At 38.8% G+C, this 21,748-nt stretch overlaps 2 protein-coding genes across 4 annotated transcripts; one reads left to right on the top strand and one right to left on the bottom strand.

The window, feature by feature from the left end:
* Positions 1-2,570: 2,570 nt before the first annotated feature.
* On the top strand, positions 2,571-6,321 carry LOC143462309 (uncharacterized). Of its 2 annotated transcripts, none has more exons than XM_076960421.1 (6): positions 2,571-2,731; positions 4,091-4,240; positions 4,324-4,488; positions 4,618-4,814; positions 4,933-5,108; positions 5,440-6,321. In XM_076960421.1, the coding sequence occupies exons 1-6, from the start codon at positions 2,683-2,685 to the stop codon at positions 5,822-5,824; spliced, it is 1,122 nt and encodes a 373-aa protein (XP_076816536.1). In that variant the 5' UTR covers positions 2,571-2,682; the 3' UTR covers positions 5,825-6,321. The 2 variants fall into 2 exon arrangements, with proteins under 2 accessions (XP_076816536.1, XP_076816535.1); XM_076960420.1 differs by lacking the exon at positions 2,571-2,731 and adding an exon at positions 2,758-3,617.
* Positions 6,322-12,116: 5,795 nt separating this feature from the next.
* LOC143463538 (uncharacterized) lies at positions 12,117-21,431 on the bottom strand. 2 transcript variants are annotated; one of them, XM_076962054.1, is made up of 7 exons: positions 19,294-21,431; positions 14,001-14,416; positions 13,807-13,902; positions 13,595-13,744; positions 13,389-13,511; positions 12,997-13,195; positions 12,117-12,524 (listed from the first exon to the last, which is right to left on the bottom strand). In XM_076962054.1, the coding sequence occupies exons 1-7, from the start codon at positions 21,117-21,119 to the stop codon at positions 12,284-12,286; spliced, it is 3,051 nt and encodes a 1,016-aa protein (XP_076818169.1). In that variant the 5' UTR covers positions 21,120-21,431; the 3' UTR covers positions 12,117-12,283. The 2 variants fall into 2 exon arrangements, with proteins under 2 accessions (XP_076818169.1, XP_076818168.1); XM_076962053.1 differs by having other exon boundaries at positions 13,389-13,514; positions 19,294-21,427.
* Between the last annotated feature and the right edge of the window lie 317 nt (positions 21,432-21,748).

Below are 21,748 nucleotides of genomic sequence, written 5' to 3'. Positions count from 1 at the left end.
TTGTATATTTAGCACAATAGGCTAGGCTAGGCTTTCCGGTCGTTTCCAAGTAATATTGTAGAACCATTTTAAGGTTATCCTTTTAACTTAGGCAAGTTTAGCTTTGTCCAAAACAAACTTTACTTTCCACAAATTTTGAAAGTATTTTTTACGTCATGTGAAACAATGCAACAATTTTGAATCCGTAAATATGCTAAGACGTCACGACAGTACGAGTATACGTATTAAAAAAATTCGTATAAAGCATTAGCAAACAGTTCTGCACTGATGGTTTGGTGGAAATTTTTTTCAAGTTTCCCGGTTTTTCCGTTTGGCCTAAAACCGCGCAACTAAACTACTGTTTTAATAAGTATAAGCGGGAATTTTAGGAGAAGCGAAAGCAATTCAGTTGCTGTCTTTCTTGCATAGATAGTGACGAAGTTCAAAATGCTCGACTCGCTTGGCTGCGTTTAAAAAACTCAACGTGAAGCCTGCTGCTAAATATGAGTCTGGTCTTAAATCAAGAGCGTCTTTTGTGAGACGAGGTCAAAAATTTCCAGGAATTAAGTTTGTTGGTTCTTTTCGGTCACACGGGTTTCGGACAAATCTTTGAGATTTGAACATTTTCACAAAACTTTGATTACAATTTAGTTCGTTATGGAACTCGCATTACAAGATCTATATAAGTTATACGTAATCTATGCTGTATAATTGTATATTTAGCACAATAGGCTATTTTCGTTGACTGCGATTGAAGCACTTGAATAGCGCTAAAGAATAACACCTTTCTAAAATTAGTTGCGTTGAATTCCCGAACTAAACCCACTTCCTGTTTTACTAATGCTAAACAACCGTATGAATTTTAAAATCTAAACACTACGTGACGACGGTATTAAACGAATAGGTCCACAGAAACGTCCATGATGAGTTTCAGTTTAGTCTACCTGTGTTGTAAGAGTTAATTATTAGTTAAGTTGATTGGTTATGATAAGTTATGAAATAATACATCAGCATATTACAATATACGATGGATACAACAAAGGTATTTCCTCAAACGGTATTTTGTATGACGCTCTCGTAATTGATTGTTATCTTTCGAAAAGTTTGATTGCCACTTTGGAGATGAAAAAATAATATTGTACTACCGTTAGATGTCCCAATTGAAGGATTCTTGGTGCATTTTCTGTTTGTTTCAGTTGGTAATTTGTACGTAGTGGATAAATATGATAACATGGAAATAAAAGTTATGTATCGGTTCAATAGTGTCCTCAGTATTCGACAAACTATTTTGAATACTGATCTAACACTATATAACGCTTTTCCCAAAATCAGTTTCCATAAATCTATGTTTATTGTATTGTATTGCTGTATTATATATTGCGCGTTAGAATGCAGCAAAAATCGATTTCAAGCCAAGCAGTGTCACAAACTTAATTCTTTTTCCTGTATATGCTATACCTGTATGGGGTTAAATTCTGTTAAAGTTATTTGAATGTTTTATACAAATCTATTTGAGCGTGATCGTGTTGCTATCGGGTCACACTAAAAATTGTCAGGGACGATATAGACTTTGTATAATAATTATTATACAAGTAATAATAATTTTAATAATACAAATTAGTCATACCGCATCCTTTAGGCTATATGTTTTCACATGTTTATATTTTGAAAAGCGACATGGTGTTTTGCTATTCCATGCTATTCCATCCGCTAGATAGATGTTATGCACACAGTACTATTTCATTTACGGAGCCGTATGTTGTCATCCATAGTAAAATCTATTTATATAGTACACTTGATGAATCGAATCAAAACCCGAAAGTTTTTGTTATGAGTTATTGGTTATCACGTGCGGCGCCGTTAGACTGCCAATTCATTTGGACAATTTCTTCAGAGTGATAATGTGTGACGTCATAATAAACGTTTGTCGTAATAAAACTTTGACTTAATTCATAAAGTTGAGAATATGTTTGGGTTGGGGTTTGAAAAATAAGTTTTTAATCATAGGACCACCACAATCTATCATCAATTTTTATGTTGTAGAATTTAGTGTAGATATGACGTCACGTTGGTTAGGTCATACATTTGCGACAGTTTGTAGATTACGTCAGGCTGAGATTTTAGCGAAGGTAAGGTTGCAAGCTGGCTTCACCATGGAACCGTCCCCAGTGCTGTTGTGGCAACTGCACTCTGAATTACAAACGTTTTCATGAAAATATTAACCTTTCAAATCGTATAATAGCATCACTACGCCTGTGACACGTCATCGAAAATGATGTAGGTAGAAAACATATCTTTTTAAATACTCTTTGTTCCGCTTTTGTGATGTCATGATAACGTCACAACAGTGGAAGCTATTTGTAATCATTGCATCATCAACCTGACGTAACAGAATATTTACAGTTAACAAAACCATAAATGGAAACAAGCAAAGGTTGATCTTTCGGCAGCAACCGACGAAAGAAAGTTGACTCAAGATAACCAGGTGACGTATTATATTGTTTGATGCGACTGCGAACGAAGTTCCTCTTTCCATAAAATTATATAAGACATATGTCTTCACCCGTTAGACCAGATACCTGAAGTGAAGACCAAGTTGCAGACGCAGATCACAGAAGCTTTATAACAGCGACGACCAGTCGACAACTTTTGAAGCATTTCGAAGAAAACTGTTACTTTGATCAACTTGTCTTGAGTAGAAAGATGATAGTTCTGGAAATTATTTTAGCAATTTTTGCTTTCAGCCTTGCAGGTGTGTAGACTACAGAAAGCATTATTACAAGATAAGATTATTCAAATGTTATAAGTTACAAGTTAACCAAAATGAAGTAATAGTCTTTTTTTAAAACAAGACCATACCTCATTTCATCAGCTATACAGTATTTATCCAACGTTTTAAAAAAGGACTCATTGTCTTGAACAATAAACTAAATTTGCCACGTTGGAAGACTTTGATTTTAAGCAGCGGCTTCGGATGAAAAAATTATACAACTTTGCTTTCTCTAAATACTATATGAGCTGCTGACACGCCGTAATAGAACCCTTAAGTATTGTTAAAGGCAAATGGAGTGTTATTACAAGCAAAGAATGTTTCAAAGAAGTTATAAAATAAACATGGTAGTATTACAGCACACACCGCTAGTGATTTTCATTTCTAGCACATGACGGCATGGTACGAGTTTAGACCTAGGGTCCGGAAATTAAAGGTGAATAAATGACATAAAATGCCCGTTAATTTATGCTTCTGTGCTCACCGAATAGGTGTCGCAGCGAGGGGCTTTTTGATAGTATGAAAGGAATTACAACTCTTTAACGAACCCCATTCGACAAGGGAAAATTTTTCAAGATATCAATGGCGGGGATTCCCCTTGGCGTACTTTTCGCGGCATTAAAAACAGAACGTACAGTAGATGTCCACGTAATTTCATTACAAACTTCGAAAGACTAACAACCAGAGACAGAAACGAAGCTCTTTACTGTAGCAAAGCTATAATTGGTTTAACATAAAGAAAATTAAACAAAGTAACGGGACAGTCTAAGCATAGGAACAGTGCCCACTTGTTGCCTTCTTGAACTAATGGCCCAACGAATTCAATTGTTTATAATACTGATGTGCTTACTTGTAGAACAGTTGCCAGGTAAGTGATTTTACCACAATAATTAATAACGATAAATTTTGTGGTATGAGTGTCGGTGTGTTCAGTCATTTTTTGTGATAAACTTATTATAAGAAACTGCACAGATGTCACTCTATATTTGAAGATTCAGGTCATAGTGCCAGTGCGTATTTTCTTTCGTCTTCAGTAGGTAAAGATAATACTATTTGTAAGTCTTGTGGGTGTGCTTTGATCAACTCTTTTAACGTGAAATTGAATACAGGTCGGCCCACGCGTTACCCAACTTATTTACCATTCCATCTCTGATTGTTAGAATAAGTACATTAGAGTACATGTCTGACTGAGCACATTAAAAAGTCCATTAGGTGACCATGTATTTAATAAGCATATTACACGTAAGCATCCGGTATATACACTGGAAATGTGTTTTATGCGCGTAATGCGGTGGATATGAGCTTAGATATTATTGTTTGAAAGTTTCTTTAATATTCTAGGTGCATGGGGCGCAGGAGAAGAATGTTTCACGCACGTCTTGTGTCAAGATGAAGATGACATATTTCCCTGCTCCCAAAGGGACTTGATTTGTTGCATTTCTGCAAGTGGCGGGCTTATTCTCGCCCAAGTCGGCAAGAAGTGCTGTCAACGTGAGTAAAATGCAACTTGATAAAAACATAAATATAGAACGATGTAAATCCGATGTAACTTTTGTTTTGTTTATAAATAACAGATGCTGTAAATCCTGTTTATTCTCCTACGTTGGAAATGTGCAACGACACTGAAGTATTACAGCGTGGAATCCATCCGTTTTTGGACCAATGCGGTCCCACCAAGACCTTTCACATTTCCAAGCAAAAATGTACTCCACGACTTTACAACACATACCAAGTTGAAGGTATAAGCCTACCGTTCGCCAAACCTCTCAATAAGCTATCATTGTAGTCTCCGTATAGACTATTTTTATTATTTCATGGGTTACTTTGGAGCTTGACAAATTCACATAAAATTAACCTTCAATATTCAGATAAAGAAACGGGAACCGTTGACCCAACGGATTGCGCAACTGGAGAATCAAATTGTTGCTGCGGGCAATTGATTGGATCAACCCATTTGTGTGGTCGGCGGGGACCGGTTAAGAAGAGAAGTCCAGATGATGACGACATTTGCTTCACACACCTACGGACCACAATCCTTGACATCACGTACAATTCCAAAACTCATGTAAGTGGCCATCATCTCCTTAACTTCGAAAATAATGTGCATGTCAAACCCAAGGTTTGAAGGAATCACTTGTCAATTATAATTAAAAGATATTAAACGTTATATTTCTTCCATATAGGCTTGTGTAAACCACACAGTTATGGCTTATCCATTCGGTCAAACTGAGGTTTGTGGTGGTAAATTTTTTTACAATCCCATCCAGGATACATGCTGCGCCGGTGTTTTATATCGGGGACTAAGCCGTGGTTATATTTGCTGTGGCGTGGCTTTGCATAAGCAAAACAACAACCTCAAGTTAGTAGTTTATTGATTTTCATGTGCTTATGCTACACCAGCGGTTCTCAAACTTTTCTAAAATTTTTGCCTGGTGGGCGCTTTGCAATTATTTTGATAATTCGCGGCCCTATAAAAATCAAAGAATGCTATAGGAAAAAAATGCAAAAACCACACCAATGAAAGAAAAGGCATTCTCATTGCGGACCTTCTGAAACTGCTTTACGGACCCCAACCGTTGTGCTACACCGTAACCAAGTGGCGAATTTGCTTTAACATAAAACAATTAAGCTTTAAATAACGTTCTTAAGTAGTTTAAAAAATTCATGACCAGGTTTTTACTTATATCTAGATGCAGGGGAAAGGAATACGTCAAAATGAAAACAAGGACACGTGAACCGGAGAGAATCAATTCTTACTTCTTTCTGGTCGGGAAAGGAAGTAGAAGAAACTGTAAATACAAGGGAACTCTAATAACCCCTGAAACTCATCCAATGCGAGCTGGTTTCGAAAACATTCAAGAAAACTTCACGTTAAAACTCAAAGGACAAGAGGAACGATGCGACTTAAAGCCAAAGAGACTCTACACGATCACCACTACAAAGACTATAGGCGCAAAGGATAATCTCCTTGTGTTGGATGGCAACATGAAGGACGTCCATGAGCTACCTCAAAAATTGAGGAGCCATATGAAACGGTTACTTAGAACAGACCCCAAACACACATCGCACTTATAACAACCTCATTTTCGCTTATTGTTCGTCTATGGGTATAACCGCGCACGACAACGCCCAATAATACAGCTTATGCAATCTTAATTTATTAGTTGTTTCCCCAACATAGCTAACTTTTTCTTGTCTAAGTGTAACAGAACTGTAGGTGTTTATCACGTACAAAAAATGACATTGTTTCTATACCTGCACTGCACTTGCAACATAGTGTAAACTTTACATAACGCACACGTAGATGGCAAAATCTAACTTTGAACATGTTTTGTATTTGCGCATCTTTGCAGAAAGCACACCTGAAAAATTTAAGCGAATTTTAAACCTCTGCCGTCTTATTGTTGTATGTACCTATCTAAAGAACATTTTTACATGCGCTTTTCTATTATAAGTTATGCTTCACATGAAAGTGTTTGAAACTGCCCGTCTTAATTTATTTTTACTTCTTTCGTTTTTATGCAGCATTTTTATAATTTATACAATAAAATGGAGTCAATACCAACATGAAAGGTTTGAATAATCACAGTGCTGGCTTATACGATTTCGAGTGACTTAATAACACGCGTTTAATCAACTGAAATCATAAAATTTAAACGTCGCTTATGACCAAATATAACTAACACAAACGGCAGCAGTCATGCACTGCGCTGTGGCCAAAAGGTGATATAGTCTTTGTACTGTAAAACACAATTAGGTTAAGTAATTTCACCATTTTTTGAGGAAAATTGTACTGCTCGTTTTAGTATACTTTATAGCTTTCCAATGCAATTGTATAGGTCAGGTATTACAGTATTTTGTAATTTGTATAGATAACTTCTAATGTTAATATGGTTTTATCCTTTCAAGAGGTTTACAGTACGTCAAGGCTGCCATTGCAAAGTGTCTGCTATATACTTCACCATGGAGGCAACGTTAAAAACTACGAAACCATATTGATGAATGATAGGTTGCCCGAAAAAGCAAATAAAGTACATATCTGTTTACTGGTCTATATATAGTCGCCCCCCGGAATAGAAAGAAAGGGTTGAACAAAATAAAAACGCCCAGAACTGAGGCGCCTTGACCGATTCTTTCCGCTGAGTTAAGTCGCAAAATCACCATCAAAAAGGTGGGGCCAAGTATTTTATTAAACCAGCGCTATTCATCGTGAATATTAACAAAAGATACGAAAGTGTGCAGAATTTAATGAAAACAAAATAATGTAGAAAATGTTCGACTACCAAGGCGGAAAAAGCAACTTCCCGAAACCAGAAACTAAATACTTGGTGCCAAAATATTATCAAAAAATTGCCTATTATGTAGTGAAGACAAGATGCAGCCATCAATGCTAAACTGTAGAATGAAGTCTTAAAAACTGGATTTGATACGACATCATGTATTTTGTCTGTAAATGTGGGAAAAAATTTCTATATCCACTTTCCTTTCCTCATCGTCGTCTTGATCATCTCCTCCTGGATGAAGGGTGTCCGTTTGCAGCCAGCTTTCGAGCAGGATGTGGTGAGAGTTACGGGAATTGTATAGAAAATCATCAAAGGTGGTGGATAACTTTTTTGATATTGTAAGAAAACGGGAAGTGCAAATATTCTACGTAAGTGCCGATTTCACAAGCATTTTCTCACCTTGGATCAATTGCAAAGCGGAATTAGCAAAGAAACGGACGGTTAAATAACTTATACGAGAGTGTTTATATATGGCGAGGTTTGTTTACAATAAAGGAAAAAGACTTTTCAAAAGAACAGTTGCTGCCGTCAAAACGATTAAATTCCGATTTAGGTTCGACAAATTTGAATTGAGTTACACTTGTTCAAGTTGGGACAACCAACTCAAAACAAACAGCATGCTGTGTTTCTTTTTCTTTTAAAAAGGAAACAATTTCATAGTTTTTTAAACTTTCTCGGGTCACTGGACAATGTCAAGCGCACTTGAAATTTGTTTTTGTTGGAATGCGTGGGTGTTATAAGGTCGTATGGGTTAAACACCTTATTTGTACGTGTAATGTGCATTTATTTGACGTTTGACGTAACTTCTAAAACAGCACCATGCATACGTTGTATTACAGTGTCAGTAAAACACCTATAGTCTACAGTCTACACGCATATCTACCAATACGCAACATGAGCATATGTACACGTTATGCACGTACTGTACATGTGTAAACCGCATAGCTATACGTTGAGGCCCTTGCCGTGCCCATGGTAAATTTTCTGGGATTCTGGAACACAACTTTTTTAATCGTTGTTCACAACATATCTAACCCGGAACATACTGAATATATTTGTCTCGGAAAAAAATTAACGTTAGCCATGTTCTGCCTTCTATGCAAAAAAACATCTTGGTGAAAGTACTCTGACAACATTCAAACGTAGCATTCAAAACTTTCATTCAATATCGCAACGTCCAAATGACGGCAATTTTTGCGACTGGCGCAATACTAGGGTCGGATAACATTACACAAACAGCTTTCAATTAAAGCTTACAGATATATCAATTGGCTGGTGGCCAAGCAGTTGGGACTTGATTAATTGTATTAACCGGCTGTTACCTGGTGAAGAAGCACCGAATACAACTTACTGGGACTTTTGCGTTAAGTCACGAAAATGAGCTGTTTTCTCACAGTAAGGAGAAAGGCATTTTCTTGCCGGCCGCCATCTTGGACCAAACGAATATTTTAGGTGTCACATGATGTCGAACTTGTACACTACTTGGGGCGGAAAAGTTTTTTAAAAGCAACACGGTTCATAAGTAGCATGGTTACTATTGCCAGATCTATATTAAATTTACTCTGACAAATTAATTATTATTGATATCAAGTGATATGTTTCAGTACAAAGTTAACAAAAGCAATTTACGCCAATCTATAGGCAAACAGTTTCATCTTAAAAGTTCAATAGTTCACGTCACTTTGAGGTAGAATTTGATGTACCAGAAAAAACGGCTTTGCAGAGCGCGCAAATAAACGCTTTAAAAGTCCTCATACGGCTTACGCGTTTTAAAGATTACATCACCAAGCTGTGACTGTGATGTAATGCTAAAACAACAATGGACTTATTTCCAGTTCAAGTAATCATATTACGCTTTTGGTAACAGTAGGCGGACCAACGACACCAAACAACAATCCTAAAATTGAACAGCGCTTCAATCGGAATGTGGAAGAAACAGTGGAATGAAACGATGGAAATGACATAACACCAAATGGCATCCTGCATAAAGTCATTTTAAAAACAAGTAAAGGAAACTAACCTATCCACGCATGCGCAAACTGTAACCAGGAGCTATGGCTATCGAACCGTAACTGAATCTTGAAAGTTATACAACAGCAAACGAACAACTTGCGTTAGCTGTAGTATTGACCGTCAGCTCGTGAAACCTGATTGAAACCACCTGGTGGCCGACACTTCATGGCTACGAGAACGACGCATCGTTAGCACAAACATAATGTTTCCGTTTATTGTTGCAACAAAGGCATACATTTTGTAGCAACTGTTTGAGTTAGATCACTAGTCTAACAGTCGCAGTGGCCGATAACAAATCAACAACAACCAACTATGACCCAGATAAACCAAAGCAACGTTACGATCCAAACCACTAAAATCTTGAATTGAATCTTGACGTCATTTGCAGGATGAAAATTCCCCGGTATATGTAGGTTGGGTTGGTATGTGGAGGAATGCGCTTCAACGTTATTTGTGTGACAAGCGCCTAAATTTTGCGGATTTTTGGACAAATATTTCGCCAGTGACGCAATGCGATTGCATGTTTCTTTGAATTGACTATATGCATGTACCACCTGTTAGAAACAAATCTTGATCTTAATATTTAAATAGTTAATTCAAACTTCTGCAGAATCTGAAGCAAACATTCCAAATTCCATCAAAAATGTTATCTTATGCACAAAGGTTATCCTATTTTATGACCAAATAACAATGTATGTCGTAAGAGAAATACAGCTTAGCGCACGAATGTTTAGGATGTGTTAGAGATTGATTTGCGTTGGTGTCTAAAGCGTCTGGTGCCCCGGTTTAATGTACAGGTGTTCATCACTGCTTTAGGGTTTCTCCCGTTTGTCCTTGACTTGCACTAGTTTTTTTATTTCAACGCGCAAATTTTTAAAAGTACCTAAGTGTTGTCTCAAACGCGTTTAATAAGTAGTGGCTAGGTAACAGCTGCTGTTTAAAGCCATTTTTCTACTTTGTCGAATGTTCAATAGCGTTGACGTGGATGAGTCCGAAAGCATTGTAACTTCACAATAGCCAATGAATGCGCTTTCGCGTTCGGCGTAATAGATAGGCTGTCACTATTTCTCCACGAAAATTCGTGTGTTCTAAGCTAATTTTCACATTTTTTTGTTAACCTAAGTTAAATTTTATCACGTATAGTAACCTAAGCCTAACCTAAATCTACATTCTAATCTAAATATAACTCCAATAAAACCTTAAATAGCTAAAGTCAACTTTTTGCATACCCATTCTCCTAACCTAACCGCATATCTGTAACATCGGGCTGTGTGACCTACTTACGGTGAAATAGTCACTTTGCAGTAGATAATGTGGTAAACTTGCCGGCATAGGCTACATTCTTTTCAAAATACATTAGATGTTCTAATCTTTTGAGATAGTTGGGTAACCGCTGACACAGATACTAATTGGAAGCCTTTTTGTCGCACCACACGTATTTGCTGGCAGATTACTTAACCTTATGTTTGTCTTATGATGTCGCTTATATTTGCCTCTAACTATAAACTTGTATGAACAGTTGCCCGCAACTGCGATATTAATGGACTCCACAACCACACGTTGCGTTCACTTGCATGTACGTTTTGCAAAGATTAAGAAATATTACGGTGACGGACGACGTGGTTTGAGGAATTATGGATGAGATTAATCCTGACAAATTGAACACCAAGATATGAAACATATTAAACTTTTTACCGGGCGAACCGTTTGCTGATGAATTTTATACCATTATATTTACAAGCGTGGGTGATAACTCTTTAAAACTAATTTAGTATTCGGCACTAAAACAAGAGCTGCCGCAAGCTATTTATAAACATGGTGTTACAACGTTGGAAAGAAGTGAGTGAGAGTGAGATTAAGTGAGAGACAGCGAAAGTGAGATTAAAGTGAGAGACAAGTCCAAAAAAAGGTTAGCCTTAAATCAGAAACTATTCGTCAGTAAAAATACTGGAGAAGGGGTTTGTACTAATATGTACTGGTTAAGTATAGTTTTGTTGTCAATGACATAGAAAATGACAAAAAAACAAAACAAATTCATTGTTAATTGTTAGGGAGACGACGGCTCTTAGTTATTTGAGTCCGTGCGGCTGTAAAGCACACGGACGTTGGATTTAGTTTCTCTTTTTTGCTTTTGTTGAATTTCAGGCTACTTTCTCGAGACTATGCAGCTTCTTTTTCCTCTGATCAGCATGAGAATACTTAACCTTGACCGCTTTGCAAATGTTCCACTACATCCATAAATCAGAAGAAACACTGTGGTATCAGAAATACCATTTTCAAAGCGGCCATACTAGTTTAGTTGTAACACACCCGAGGTAGATTGTACGGAAGTATGTACCTGACTGTATTCGAAATTGCGAAACCCAGCAGATAGCAAAATTTACCATAATTGAATCTTTTGTAACACTCGGTCGAAAACTGTTGCAACGTAAACGCCTAAAGGTCTAAACTTGCCTAAAAATATTCTATTATTTCAAAATTTATGGAAAAACGCGGTCTGTTTAGATCAGGAAATATCTAAAAAAAAGTCTAAGTCGTTATGTGTGTCACGAAGTTATTGCTACAGGCTTAAAACGTAATAATATGCTACTTCTATGGTTGATGACAAGTCTCGCTAAATAATTGAGTAAAGCAAATAATTTACAGCATTAAAGCTCTTTCGACTAATTTGCTGAATTATTTTTAACGTTATCTCTAATTTGGTTGTAATCATGAATTCATTATTATAAAAAATATCAAGGTTGTATCGAGTATCAAGTTTATTTAACTTACATAAAACTATATACAGTAGTTCATTTTTCTCGGTAAAAAATTGTGAATCGAAAGCGTATAGCGTTCTTAATTAATAGAAAAACAAGTAATAATTTCAAAATTGCCCTGGTGAAAGCTCACCAATAAACTCTTGTCGTTGTTGAACTCTGCCGCCGCTTGTAAACAGAAAAAATTAAAATGTTTGTCGCTAGATGCCGTTTAGTTGTGCTAGATTGTGAGTTGGACATAATCACGTTTTGACGTTTTGTCCTATACAAGCATACAACATAGCCTTTCGCTTAAAGACAGATATCGTGAGATTATGCCATATTGTTATACTGTATTTAAACATGATTTAAGATAAACGTACTAAATCAATTAGTGTTGCCAAGGGTTATAACACCAAGCTTAAACTTTATGCCCAGATTTTTGCTCAAATAACCACAATCTAACACCTGTAGTTATACATGTAACACGCTCCAACTAATCATGGCGCCTCTTGCCTTTCAACAGAGCAAATAGCAAACGCTTTGGTATCACAAGAAACACTTTCAGTTTGGCCTGTCATTGGATCAAGAACCAAGCAATTGTGGTCGAAATCGTCGTGGTTTGGTTCGCCTTGACCCCATAAGACAAACGTGCTTGTACCATTGGTGGTGCCGAAGTATTTCCATTCATCTACTTCATTTCTATACATGCCAATGTATGGCTTCTCCATTGCTGCGTTCCTACAAACAGAAGAGAAGGATAATAGCGACAGTATTTAGCACAGTAGTAGCGATATAAACAAGATTTTTAGCCATTTTGCATAAAAGAAAACGTTTTTTATTTAAAGTAAAAATACCAAACCTGAACATAAAGCAAGAAATAAAAAAAAATAAAAAAATTGAAACATGATAAAAGTTTACAGTGAAATGTGGCAGTTTTAGAAAAGACTAAAAGTATTGCAGCATCCATCACCAAACCACTTAAGCAAACTTAGAATGCGTTTAAGGTAACGATAAAGTAAGGCGGCACTTAAATCACTAAACCGTCTTTTAATTAAGATTTTAATTATAGGCAGTTTACGTCGTCTGTGTCTGCCCAAACACAGTAACGTAGATTTGATCGCTTGAGGCGACAGCATACTTTCAAAGCAAAGTTTGTTTTGCAGTAAAAATGAACATCATACTTGATTAAGCGGTTTGGCTTAAAACTTACGTGAAATTTGCTGCACTAATTTCTCGAAGCCACCAGACAATTTGAATCCAGGTTTTTAAATCATAAATCGTTGCAACTTTTCCTCCTTGGCTATCACAATATTCAATGAACTTTTCAAACGGTTTCATCACTTTTGCATGTAAACTGTAGCAAATGTGGCTGCTCGTCTTCAGTGGATCAAAATCGGACGGCAAACATTCTGTATAGTAAAACACGATAAAATGTTGCTGCTTAATAGCTACCACAACACAAGAATACGTTATATGCAAAAAAGTTTTGAAACAAGCTTATAAAAGTTGGACTATATATCAAACACCCACAGCTACTTATACCAAACCAAGGCATGCATGTGCTTATAATAGTCATAATAGTTAACCTCTTAAGTTTCTTACCAAGTTTGCAGTTGAACCCATCACCGTGATAATTCTTCTTACAAGAGCATGTGAAGGTGCCATCTGACGAACTTTCACATTCTGCGTCATCGTGGCAATTATGTCGACCTTCCTTACATGGGTCTTCTATGAGGACAGAATATAAGAAAACGGCATAAACAAAATCACCTTTACACGTTTGAAATAATAACGTTGACTATCATCACCTGGACAAACGCCGTGTTGACATGGCCTGGTTTCTTCTACAAATCCATTGATGCATAAAGCAACTTCTTCATCAGAGCAAGAACTTTGTCTTGTTTGGATTCCTCTTCCGCACGACGCCGAGCAAGATGACCATTCCTCGACAGCAATTCCTATTAAATACAGAGGCGTGAATGACTTTATGTTTAACATGAGAAAACAATTTTACACTTACTTTGAGTCAAGTCTGCCGTATCTTCTGTCTTCTCAGAGGCAAATTGCAAAGCGGACGCAAGTCGATGATCAGTATTGTTAACGATTGCAATAATTTCTGTACAATGATTGACATTAAAACAATTAACATCAAGTGTTGTCAGAAAAAACAAATTTATATGGCAGAGGACATATTTAAATACATTAATGTTTTACCAGCAAATCTCCGGTTAACTTCCCTCTCCACCATAGCTCGCATGGTCTTCAACATATCATCTTGCTTTGCGTTTGCAGTGTCTTCTACTTTGACAGTGTCATCAGCAATCACAGCGCTTTTATCATCTCTTCGACATAAAAGTTTGATTTCTTGTGATGTCGAGTTGAGTTTTAGTTCCATTGTATCCAAGTTTGTTAACTTGATGAGAAATGCAGCCAATCTTCTTAAATGGGCAGATATAAATTGATGGCTTACAGCTAAATTAAATATCACGTTATCGTCATCGTCTTCATCATCGTCGTCATAACGAGAGGGAGGACCCAACGGTCTAGATCTTGGTAAGTCGTCACCTTTCAGTCCGTAACCTGGCAATCCCCACCGATGATTATGATTATCATTCGATCCTTTCGTCGGCCTGTGGCGGCTTGGCTCGCTTTTGTAAAATCCTTACGTCTTTCGTAGAAATGTGTTTTCCAGAACAATTGGAGTTTTTAAACTTTCAGTCCCGCCACATCATTCTTATGAAAGAGTTTTCCAGCTAGTAAATGGAGTTTAAAACTTGCCTTTTCAGAACACTGCAAACTACCGTTGGTATATTTGAAAACTTGCTACGAATAACTTCGTGTGAAAGCTCCTTATTTAGTACGTTACCAGGTCGCTTCCAAGTAACTGTTTCCAACTTAACCAAATTTAATTTGCATTGCAAACACACCGATTTTCACGTTCACACGCTTTGAAATGTTCATGCCTTTTTTGTCATATATTTCCGCCACATCGCAGCACGTTTTATAAGCTTGAACTTTTGTGTGAGACTCCCTCAGAGCCTCAGAACCTCAGTCACAGACGCGAAGTTATAGACATATGTAATACCGTACTACTGTAGTTGTGGTGATTGAATCAGTAGACATCGTGTAAACAGTCACATGACTTGTGTTCTCGGTTATTTGTAATATTGAGAAAGTGTACAGCACCTACAATAAAAGCCTTTTCTGGCAAACGGTATTTGTTATAATATAATACGAACGTTCGGCTATCAGAAAGGTTAGAGAATTCTAACCGCACGCAACAATAGAGTCAGATACTAATGTAGTAGGTTAACTAAGTCAATAACGTAACGTAAGCTAAGACCGATAAACTCTGCATCTGTATCTGCATCTGTCGGCATCAACCTCTACATCCTAAAACGACCCCAACCTCTACATTTCTGATGACCCCGACGTTCTAGTGACCACCGACATTTCTGGTGACAACCCGACGTTCCGACATTTCTGGTGACAACCCGACGTTCTACTGACAACCCGACGCTTCGACGTTCTAATAAACCACCGACGTTCTAGTGATCACTGACGATCTTGTGTCAAAAACGACGCGTTTCAATTCTCACACTCTCGCAATTCGCACAGCCGTTCTTCACTGACTCGACACCCTGCTCCTCAGTCATTCTCCGCTACTTCAGCGAAACAGCAAACGACACCACCTACTGTCACTGCTCCTGCTTCTATAAAACCGCCTGAAGTTGTAAAGACTTCTCGGACTGGTCGCAAAATCATTCCACCGAAACGGTTCTCTGACTGAAAACACAACATGTTCGTTTGTCTGCTGCTTACGTGTTTCTTTTTGTTCACATCCGCCGCTCAGACGAATCTTCATCCGGACACACAGAAATTTCTATTATGTCAGCGTTCGCATTCTCTTGGGTTATATACCTTTGATGACGACATACATTGTCAAACGCAGACACCCTTCTCCATACACAACTGCTCTGCTACCGTGTTTGCTCCAGATCTGCATCTCCAGAAGATTCCTGCAACAGTTTGCACTTCACAGATTACTTCCTGGAGCACTACTTACTTCTTTTTTGGGAGTTATCAAAAATCGGCCAACACCTTTGACGCACACCCACCGTACAACCCAGAATGTTCGTCGTGGAATAAAACCAACGTTTCATCACATGGACCGCTGATCCTGTCTAACCCTGCGGCGTACTCAACACGCAATGCAGTCCATTATAAGTTTGTCTGGCCGACTTCAGCTTCTGGAACAGTAACAAACGACTTCTTGTTTCACACTACAATTTACTACGATTACGTCACGGACACAATGACGTCGTCTCTTGGATCTCTTGCATCGTGCTCAATCGGGCGTGGATACTGCTTAACGGGCAATCGTATGTTTATATGGCGAGTACCTTCGCATATCAACTGCCCACCAACCAAGCCTCTCGGGACTCACAAGATGCTCCTCCATTACAACTCTACGTCCTTATATAGAGTTTCCTTACCTGATCTCGGGATCTCGGTACATCACTGGAGGAAATGCTCCTCTCGTGCGAAAAACTGCTATGGCAAACATATTCACTGCGACAACAACAACTTTATCTTTCGCTACCAACAATGTACAGAGCTCGACAGACTCGCTCTTTTTCGTCCTAACCGGCTAAGGCGTGCCCCTTTTCGAACGCCATACTCTCAATTCGAGCGACTTTTTGCAACCTTCGACACACAACAGGACGACCTTATTTCAGAAGTTCTCACTACCTTCAACGAAGAGAACAAGTTCCTACATTGCCAACTCACGAAGCTAATTGGCACACTCTACAAAGCAATTGGGAAGATCTTCCCTACTGAGATACTCACTACTACTCTTGGACATCAAACCATGGGTTCCAGCCTTGGAGATTTTATGTCCAGAGCAGCATGTCACTCTATCAACGGTACCGTCTTACCGTCACTTGCGTACCGAAACGCATTCAGCCAACGTCCTCTCATCAAATATCGCGATCAAAACGGCCACAGTCAATACGGCCAACTCATTTCAGACAACATTGTCCTACCGGGAGTGCACCTGCTGGAATCGTATCGACCAGCAAGAAGTTTTGTCTTCCGAGTTCTGGGACACACTGTCCTGTATCACAACTATACTTTATCGCACGAACATGTACAGGTGCATCAACTCAACTTACCTTTGTCGCCTATACACGTCAACTACAAGGCACCCGACTACGAGAAAATTCTCAACGAGCTACCTGACTCTGACTCGTTTACTGATCTTCAATCGCTGCTCAGCTCTATGTCTGAAGCCAACCTTCTCAAGGAACAAATGCGACATGTCATGACAAGCCTTACTACTACTACTGATGAAACTATGATCAACGGATCCTACGTCGCAGACACATTCGCACACGCCGCGAAACAAACGCTACTCCTTGCTCTGTCGCAGATTACGAATCCATTTCTCTCAGCCCTTATATTCATCCTGCAACTCCTTGCCATGATGTGGGCCCTCTTCCATACCATCGGGTTTATCCGATCGTCTCCGCACCATTTGCAGTATGCCAGATCCCTTGTATCCCGTGTCCGCGCTTGGCGCCACCAACAGCAGGCGCCGGTTGCAAGACCTCAACTACCACAACCGCTGCCCTTGCCTCGGCGTTCTCGTGATGAACCGTCTCCGTCCGGATCTGCTGATGACGCACCGCCCGCTTCATCTTCTCGTGATAATTTCGCGAGCACCCACACACTTTAAGTTTCACTATGTGTATCACCTTGCTTCAATACCGATAATGTCCTTTGCATGTACAATTTTGCCGTTTTCCCTTGTCGCCGCTTTCGATTTTGTAACCGTTTTGCTTCGTTGCATGCTTAGTAGCTTATTCTTGTGCTAGTATCGTTTTCACTTTTCCCGCCTTATTGCATGCTAACTATTCCTGTGCATGAGTTTAGCTGTTTCAACCCACCTCAATAGGGGGAGGTGCAGTTGCAAAAAATTTACCCTCTACCCCTTTAGTTTCTCCACAGACTTTGCTGCCACTACCATTGCTGCCAAAACCACTTCAGTATGTCGACGGTATCTGATTCCTCCGCTGACGTTCAAATTGACGAAATCACTTCAGTTACTGAGATGATTCCCGACTCACCCGATTCACCGGTTCAACAATCATCTCCCGCGCCGTATGTGCCGATCGTCAGACCTGGGGAGCAAGGCGCTCCTGCCCCCATGCCCCAGAGCGCTGATCTAGCAGATATACAAGCTACGGTGTTACAACCAGTACATAGACTATTTCGGCCGTTTAAAACAACCGTTACAATGCCGACCCTTGCGGTTCCTGCGCCGCCAACCACTTCGGCTGAGGATCTACTACTTTGGTTTCAGCAGCTGGATGAACTGTTCCAGCTGGTTCCTGATTTTGAGTTTATGAGCAAAATCCTTACCATGGTAGCAGCCACACCTGCTTTCCACATGGCCCCCTTGATGAAGTATATATCCAACGGGGTTACGGACAAAACCCTGGAATACGAACAGTTCAAACAATTTTTGCATGCCCGGTTAATCTTGGAGATACCCTCCAACATGTAGCTATATTACCATCAGTTATTTTAAGCATATGTTACAGTTCATTCATTTGTATATAACTTCAGTTTTTTGTTTGTGCTTGCTCGCCATTGCCACCTTCAGTACGTTACATGTTAATTGTCATCTTTTTCCTTCCGTAGCGGGGGAGGAATGTGGCGGCTTGGCTCGCTTTTGTAAAATCCTTACGTCTTTCGTAGAAATGTGTTTTCCAGAACAATTGGAGTTTTTAAACTTTCAGTCCCGCCACATCATTCTTATGAAAGAGTTTTCCAGCTAGTAAATGGAGTTTAAAACTTGCCTTTTCAGAACACTGCAAACTACCGTTGGTATATTTGAAAACTTGCTACGAATAACTTCGTGTGAAAGCTCCTTATTTAGTACGTTACCAGGTCGCTTCCAAGTAACTGTTTCCAACTTAACCAAATTTAATTTGCATTGCAAACACACCGATTTTCACGTTCACACGCTTTGAAATGTTCATGCCTTTTTTGTCATATATTTCCGCCACATCGCAGCACGTTTTATAAGCTTGAACTTTTGTGTGAGACTCCCTCAGAGCCTCAGAACCTCAGTCACAGACGCGAAGTTATAGACATATGTAATACCGTACTACTGTAGTTGTGGTGATTGAATCAGTAGACATCGTGTAAACAGTCACATGACTTGTGTTCTCGGTTATTTGTAATATTGAGAAAGTGTACAGCACCTACAATAAAAGCCTTTTCTGGCAAACGGTATTTGTTATAATATAATACGAACGTTCGGCTATCAGAAAGGTTAGAGAATTCTAACCGCACGCAACAATAGAGTCAGATACTAATGTAGTAGGTTAACTAAGTCAATAACGTAACGTAAGCTAAGACCGATAAACTCTGCATCTGTATCTGCATCTGTCGGCATCAACCTCTACATCCTAAAACGACCCCAACCTCTACAGGCCTAGATGCATATAGAGGTGGGCCTGACGACGCTGTGTGCTCTGGCTCTTCTGTGTTATGGCCAGACGAGTGCCTTGGAGGTCCATTAGCATTGAAAATAGATCTGGTGCCCAGATCTGCCTTGTAAGCTTTGTACGCTTTGTACGCTTTGTACGCTTTGTACGCTTTGTACGCCTTGTACGCCTTGTACGCCTTGTACGCTTTGTACGCTTTGTACGCCTTGTACGCCTTGTACGATTTATATGCTTTAAATGCCATTGCATCTAATTGTTCAGTTTGGTTTGCTTTGAAACCTTTGGGACCGTAAGGTATAGGCCTAACATATGCTTTGTTATATCCCAAATCTCCTTTTGAGTTGGTTGAATTGTTTATATCAGAGCCATTGACATCTTTCATTTCATAAGCTTTTTGGCCCAAACCTTTCGACCTATTATTCAAGTATGCTTTGAAGCCTTTTGGTCCGTATGATGTAACTTCTGAGTTGTTATATCCCGAATCTCCTTTTGAGTTGGTTGAATTGTTTGTATCAGAGCCATTGACATCGTGTACGTTGACATCTTCCATTTCATAAGCTTTTTGGCTCAAACCTTTCAACCTATAAGCTTTTTGATCCAAACTTTTATGCCCATACGCGTTCAGTCCTTTAGCAGAATATGCTTTATATCCTTTATTCAAGTATGCTTTGAAGCCTTTCGGACCTCTTGGATTTCCCCTAAAAGGTGGTCTACGACGTCGATTGAGAGCATGTTCTTTAACCTGGTTCAGGAAATCAGCAAGCCATTCAACAAACACTTCTTCATCTTTTTCAAAATCAGGAAAATTTTCTGTTTGACCTGGAGTTCCTGGAGGTAAACTGTCAGAAGTATCCATCTCATCTTCTTGGTCTTCATCCTCAGTTTCAAATGTTCTTAGCACGCCGTAAATATCAGATATCACTGTTCCAAAGATGCCCTTTCTTTCGGGTACGTCTTCGGATCCTTTGGAAAAGAGATCGGCACTCATCTGACTTGAGCTTTTAAGACCGTGAAGCCAAGAGCGCAGTAGCAAAATCAACGACTGAAGGACGTCATCACCTTCAGAAGATCGAGCCATTTGTGCTTTCAATTTCTCATCTTCTTCTTTGGAATATTCGTTCAAGAGAATCATTAACCTGCCTAATTGGTGACTGTTCAACTCATATTTTTTCAATAAATTTATCAGGAATTCTTGGCTTTTAGTGCTATTAAATCTTGTAGCATTTTTATCGGCCACATACAACTTGTCAGCAGACATCTTGTTCCACTTTTCCTTAACTTCTTCTAAAAACTCAATGATCCAGTCGACAAAGAGCATTTCATCTTTTTCAGCAGGAAATGTTTCCCCGAGGTTTTCGCCTAAATCTCCTTTTGTATTATGAGCTGATGACGTTAGATCGCCACTTGACTCTACGTCAATTTCATTTGCTGGACTATTAATTTTTGCCTGTGCTTCTTCGTTTTCAAGTGACACGTAAATGACACGAAGGTCATAAAGAAATTTCTCCAAAGCACTTTTATGCTCGTTGTTTCGTCTGTAATCAGCACCTTTCACCAGTAAATCTAAGCGCTGTTCACGTTCGTTGTCAAGTCCTGCAAGCCAAGCGTTCAGAAAGCGATCGATTTTTGAAAACGTCTCAGTTGCTTTTAAAGCTTTGTCCATTGGGATATCTGCGAATGAACTGGAGTCCAACCCTCCTGGATCACTCTCTTCAGTAACCTTTTGACAAACCAACGTTTCACCATTAACGCTGTACACTGCACTGAATAATACCGACACTAGCAAGGCTGTGGTCAAATCCTTCCCAGCCATTGTGAAGCCTATAACTTCCAAGGCAAAGTAACCTTAGCAAACATTGTTTTACTTTATATACTTTATATATTCAAGGCATGGCAAATCATGCCTTAAGGTATGTTCGTGGGTTCAAACGATAACTTGTCATTGAAACAAAATCCAACGCGCTCAACGACTTGAACAATAATTAACTTTTTATTAGAACATTTACTAAATTCCGCGAATTTTAGGAAATTAAATAATGCAAGCATTCACCCACGGGAATATTCATTAAAGAAATAAGTTCTTTTGTTGAAAAAAGAATACCAATGCAGCAGGAGAGTATCTTTGCTTTCAAACGAGTTATAACTATGAGTCTGCAAAATTGATCTGTCGCTTAAGGGCGAAACGCATAGAAAAAAATATCACCTGACGGCAAGATTGAAGATGACTAAAAATCGAAAACTTTAATGTCAATACTGTTGACGAAAAACAACTACATAGTTTATAACCTATATACTTAAACGAGCACCAAAGCATAACAAGTTATCCATGTGGTTATGAAACTTGTATGAAGTGCCATTAATTATGTAAAGGTTTTAGTAACAATTCGAAATAATTGTATTGAAGATGGAATTGCAACAAATTGCCATTAAATCTTCACTTCT

The sequence above is a fragment of the Clavelina lepadiformis genome, chromosome 6 (genome assembly GCF_947623445.1).
Source record: "Clavelina lepadiformis chromosome 6, kaClaLepa1.1, whole genome shotgun sequence".
In the NCBI taxonomy this organism is placed as follows: Eukaryota; Metazoa; Chordata; class Ascidiacea; order Aplousobranchia; family Clavelinidae; genus Clavelina; species Clavelina lepadiformis.
The sequence above is the reverse complement of the archived record's forward strand: the minus strand, read 5'-3'. Positions and strand labels throughout refer to the sequence as shown.